Consider the following 5,547-nt stretch of genomic DNA (forward strand, 5'->3'; position numbering starts at 1 on the left):
AATGCATTACCTCCTGCACTGCCACAGCCCCAGGGAATGCGTTACCTCCTGCACTGCCACAGCCCCAGGGAATGCGTTACCTCCTGCACTGCCACAGCCCCAGGGAATGCGTTACCTCCTGCACTGCCACAGCCCGAGGGAATGCATTACCTCCTGCACTGCCACAGCCCCAGGGAATGCGTTACCTCCTGCACTGCCACAGCCCTAGGGAATGCGTTACCTCCTGCACTGCCACAGCCCCAGGGAATGCGTTACCTCCTGCACTGCCACAGCCCCAGGGAATGCGTTACCTCCTGCACTGCCACAGCCCCAGGGAATGCGTTACCTCCTGCACTGCCACAGCCCGAGGGAATGCATTAACTCCTGCACTGCCACAGCCCCAGGGAATGCGTTAACTCCTGCACTGCCACAGCCCGAGGGAATGTGTTACCTCCTCTCCCCACCCTGCCCTTCGTGCCCGGTGATGAGGACTGAGCAGGGCGGCCGGCTGGCACCGGCTGCTGTGAAATAAAGAGAGCGAGCGCCCCGAAACAGGTCCGCGGGGCACGCAGCCAGGGTTTCACTCTCGGCAAAGGCAATGCAGGAACCTGCCGGCTGATTCACAGCCCTGAGCCCGCAGCATCCTCAGCGATAACCTGATTTCCCGTACCGTACACACTGTGCAATTTCCATGGGTCAGCCCCTGCCCCGGGCCCTGCCTTGGCGCCAGCGAGAACACGCCTGGGAGATGGGTCCGGGGCAATTCCCACCCTTCCAGCCGCGGCGGCTCCCCCGTGGGGCTCGGGGGTCCCGGGCAGCGCAGGGTGCGGGGCTGTCCCCGTGCGGGGCCGCTGCGGGGCCGCGGAGCTGCGGGAGATGAGGGGGGTGCGGGAGATGAGGGAGCTGTGGGACATGCGGGACACACGGGAGCTGTGGGACATGCGGGAGATGCGGGAGATGAGGGATATGCGGGAGATGAGGGAGATGCGGGAGATGAGGGATATGCGGGAGATGCGGGAGATGAGGGAGGTGCGGGAGATGCGGGAGATGAGGGAGATGAGGGATATGCGGGAGGTGCGGGAGATGAGGGAGATGAGGGAAGTGCGGGAGATGCAGGAGATGAGGGACATGCGGGAGATGTGGGAGATGCGGGAGATGTGGGAGATGCAGGAGCTGCAGGACAAGCAGGAGATGCGGGGGCTGCGGGAGCTGCGGGAGCTGCGGGACATGCAGGACATGTGGGAGATGCGGGAAATGCCCGAGCTGCCGGAGCTCGGGAGATGCGGGAGCTGCGGGACATGCGGGAGATGCGGGGGCTGCGGGACATGCTGGAGCTGCGGGACATGCGGGAGCTGCAGGACAAGCAGGAGCTGCGGGAGCTGCGGGAGCCGCGCTGGGCCGGGCCCCGCTGTGCCGTTCCCGCTGCGGAGAAGCGCCCAGCGGGAAGGTTTTGAAGAACTGGGAAGCGCCGCAAGGGTTTGCACGGTCCGTTCGGTAAAGATCTGTCTGCCCGCCACCATCCCAGGAAACTCAGAAATTGCCGCTTGTGTTACCGGGAGATTTTGGGGTGACTTTTTTTTCCAGTGACGTGACTTTAACTTGAGAGTCCGCCTGCTTTTTCACGGGGGTAGTTTATCCATCATCCCTGAGATGTTGTAAAGCATGAGAGGAGCTGATGACCTGATGGGGAGCACGGATTTCCCATGCCTAGCCCATTCATTCCCAGAAGGTTTTCCCGCTGTGAGGAGCAGTGAAACAAGCGTCTAAAAAACCCTGCCACGTTCGGGATGCTGAGATGCGGCTGCAGAGGGAGCCAGCCTCCAGGTAAAGCTCTTCCTCTGCGCACCCTTTCCCTGTCAGGCTGTTCTCACTGTCACAGAAACTAGTGAAAATCTAGTTTTCCCCGAAACTGTGTGTCTTTTTGCCCACACGAGTGTTTTGCAGGCCGAGTTTGAGGGCTGAGGCTGCTTGTCTGGGGTTTTGCTGTGAAGGAGGGGGTGAAACAGCAGTTTGGAGTGATGAGCCCGTCAGCCAGGCGAGCTGGCTGAGCTCTGCAAGTGGGAGCAGCAGCACACAGTGCAGGTCCAGAGGGTCTGGAGCAGCTTTGGCTGAGTGGGACAGTTGCTGCACAGATGGCTGGAGCTTGCCCAGCACGATGGAGCCAGAGCTGCTCAGACCTACACCAGAAGGTGTGCTCGACCTTCCGAGGGCAAATGCAGCAGCTCAGAGACCCCCCGAGGGCCAGAGGGGCTAATTAGTTTGGGATCCCAGAGCCAGCACAGCTCGGCCTCTGGGCAGCCTCCTGGTTTCTGCTTTGCTTCTTCCTTCCACGACACGGTGGTAGCAACTTGTTTTGTGTCCCTTGACTTTGGGCCTGGCTATCCACAGCCCCAGGCCGGGGCAGTGTGTTTGCCTCGCTGGCTCTTAAGGAGCAAAAGGAGCAGAAAGCAGGGAAAACTGCTCTCAGCTGGGCTGCTCTCAAGCTGCCCTCTTAGGGGTGGTGGTGGCTGCCAGCTCCATGCCCCAGTTCTGCATCCTGGGCTCTGCTCATGCAGAGATCTGAGGAGGGTGAGTCTGTACCAGGTCCCAGCCCATGGCACAGGCAGTGCCCAGTTTTCCTCTGGCTTTGGTTGCTTGGCCCCCACTGTGTGTCTGTGTGCAAAGTGCTTTCAGTCTGTGTGGGCTTGGGCTCCTCTTCACCATGGAAACACCTCAAATGGCAAGTGAGCAAAGACTCACAGTGCCAGTGATAGGGAATAAAAGGCAAAGATTTTGCCCTCGGCTTGGAGGATGCTGTTCCTGTTTGGTGAGGCTCCTGTGGAAGGAGTCAGTGTTGTAAGGTCATGGTCTGCCCCTCAGCCTTTGCAAACTGTGCACTGGGAGGAGTGTCATGCCTTTGTCTCTGTCTTTATTTCATGTTGGGCTGAAGGGGTTTCTGTGGTCACACAGGAGGTCAGTGGCAGAGGGAAGAGCAGAGCTCTGTGTCTCAGCCCCAGCCCCGTGCTGTGGTTCCCAGAGTGTGTTTGTCTCATGGCTCTGCACAGGTGAGCACAGCTGCAACCCAGGCTGGGATTTCAAAACCTTCCCTCATGTTTTTCCTGCACAAGCAAGCTGATAGAACCTCTTTTCCATTTTGTCTCGGTCCCACGGCCAGGAAATCATCCTTTTGTTTTGCTCTTTTTAACCTCAGCTTAAACTTTTGCTTAAAAGGGTTGAAACAATAATATACATGCCACTATTTATCACCATCTAGTTTTCTGTTTATATCATTAATAGCAAGAAACTAGTAACAACAAAGCTTTTAATGGAAAGGAAACAGTTTTAGGAGTCGTTTGTTTCAAGCTGTGGTATTTTATATGCATGTGTTTGCTATGGAGTGTGACGTGGAGCACCAAGACTCCATCAGAAAGGTGCACAAGAGAGATTTGTTATAATAACATGTTGCCTTTATAGTTTTTCAGTATATTTACACTTACTTCACAGCCACATTCACTGCCCATTGGTTATAAATAAGAAACAAAGTTCTCAGTAGGTGAACAAGGAGCCCCGTCATTCTGTGAGCCAGCCAGAGTCCGAACCTTTTAACTTTCCCTCTTCCATCACATTGCCATGGGGACAGCCTTGGTGTCTTCCTTGAGAGGGATGTGGGGCTTTCCTTATCTGCAGGAGCCTTTGCTGGCTCACAAGAGCAGCACAAGGTGCCTTTCCTGCATGTGTGTGAATAGGAAACCAAATGTGAAGGAGTTGAAACAGGAGTTCGCCTGGGCTCATTGTGAAATGAGAAAAATGCCAATCACTTGTTCTGAAAAATTTTAACAGTTTAATAGCAATAAAGTGGTTATTAAAATAGCGATATAATGGGAGTAATAGTAATTTGGACAATTTGGATTAGGACAATATGAGACAATAGAAACAAAGAGTTACAGACAGTCCAGGTACCTCTTTCTGGGCAGAATAAGCCCCAAAAAGGACCCACGTGAACAGAGGATTAACCCTTAAAAGCAACAGCCTGGTGCACATTCATACACCTCATCCATGGTGCATCAATTCCATTCACACACAGGATTCTGGCTGGGCAGTGCCAGCTTCTTCCTCTTAATTCTAACAGTGTCTTCTGGCTGAGCAAGGCAGGAAGAAGTTCATTTCTCCTGATAATGGGGCAATAAATTCTCTTTCTCTGAAAGATTCAGGTGTCCTGTGGCTGCTATCTGGTGTGAGTCCTCTCTTTAGAAAAAAAAAGTATCCTACATAGCACAGTTTCTATTTTAACCTTTTGTTATAACCTAAAACTATATTTACCACACTACTTAAGAGAACTAACACAGCATCACTTTCTAACACAACACAAATAATATCCATTTTACTATTTGCGAAAAGCCGATCACGAAACAGGCATTTCTCACGCTATTTCTCAGCGTGCTCGGGAGCACAGAACGCGCTCACGCCCGCCGGCAGCAGCGGCCCCGGGAGCGGGGGGGAGCGCCGCTGGAGCCGCTCGGGCTGCGCGGGCAGCCACCAAGTGCCACCTGTCACCGTGCTCCGCACATGTTGGGGCGCGGGCACGGCGCTCCCTGCGGCTCCTGTCCCGCACACAGGCTGCGCTCCGCAACCTGCTCGCCCGCATGCGGCCGCGCCCCGAGAGCTTCGCACCCCGAGAGCTTCGCCCCCCGAGAGCTTCGCACCCCGAGAGCTTCGCCCCCCGAGAGCTTCGCCCCCCGAGAGCTTCGCCCCCCGAGCCCCCCGAGAGCTTCGCCCCCCGAGAGCTTCGCACCCCGAGCCCCCCGAGAGCTTCGCGCCCCGAGCCCCCCGAGAGCTTCGCGCCCCGAGAGCTTCGCCCCCCGAGAGCTTCGCGCCCCGAGAGCTTCGCGCCCCGAGAGCTTCGCCCCCGAGAGCTTCGCACTCCGAGAGCTTCGCGCCCCGAGAGCTTCGCCCCCGAGAGCTTCGCGCCCCGAGAGCTTCGCGCCCCGAGAGCTTCGCGCCCCGAGAGCTTCGCCCCCCGAGAGCTTCGCCCCCCGAGCCCCCCGAGAGCTTCGCCCCCCGAGAGCTTCGCACCCCGAGAGCTTCGCACCCCGAGCCCCCCGAGAGCTTCGCGCCCCGAGAGCTTCGCCCCCGAGAGCTTCGCACTCCGAGTCCCCCGAGCTCCCCGAGCCCCCCGAGAGCTTCCCCCCCCGAGAGCTTCGCCCCCCGAGAGCTTCGCACCCCGAGCCCCCGAGGCTCGCCCCCCGAGCAGCCCGGCCCGGCCCGGGGCTCTCCAAGCCGCCGCTCGGGGAGCAGGAGGGACGCGGCAAACTGCGCGCTCCGGCCTCAGCCCGAGTGAAAAATGCGCATTTTATGGTTGGCTTTTCGCAAATATTGAAATGTGTTGTGTCAGAAAGTTATGCTGGGTTAATTTTCTTCAGTAGTGTGGTAAATATAGTTTCAGGTTATAACAAAATGTTAAAATAGAAACTGTGCTATGTAGGATACTTTTTTTTTTCTAAAGAGAGGACTCACACCAGACAGCAGCCACAGGACACCTGAATCTTTCAGAGAAAGAGAATTTATTGCCCCATTATCAGGAGAAATGAA

General features: G+C 56.7%; 1 protein-coding gene across 1 annotated transcript; it reads left to right on the forward strand.

The window, feature by feature from the left end:
- The first annotated feature begins 1,259 nt into the window (after positions 1 to 1,259).
- Positions 1,260 to 5,296, forward strand: LOC132328274 (uncharacterized). The gene is made up of 2 exons (XM_059848117.1): positions 1,260 to 1,389; positions 4,395 to 5,296. Exons 1-2 carry the CDS (start codon positions 1,260 to 1,262, stop codon positions 5,294 to 5,296), a joined length of 1,032 nt encoding a protein of 343 aa, XP_059704100.1.
- The last annotated feature ends 251 nt before the right edge of the window (positions 5,297 to 5,547 follow it).

This window comes from Haemorhous mexicanus, chromosome 6 (assembly GCF_027477595.1).
Source record: "Haemorhous mexicanus isolate bHaeMex1 chromosome 6, bHaeMex1.pri, whole genome shotgun sequence".
NCBI classification, from domain to species: Eukaryota; Metazoa; Chordata; class Aves; order Passeriformes; family Fringillidae; genus Haemorhous; species Haemorhous mexicanus.

What these genes read in the sequence shown, in the direction of transcription:
- LOC132328274 (XM_059848117.1), top strand. Translation starts at nt 1,260, where the DNA reads ATGCGGGAGCTGCGGGACATGCGGGAGATGCGGGGGCTGCGGGACATG. An exon ending in GCGCTGGGCCGGGCCCCGCT is followed by an intron (nt 1,390 to 4,394) that starts GTGCCGTTCCCG and finishes GCTATTTCTCAG; the next exon opens with CGTGCTCGGGAGCACAGAAC.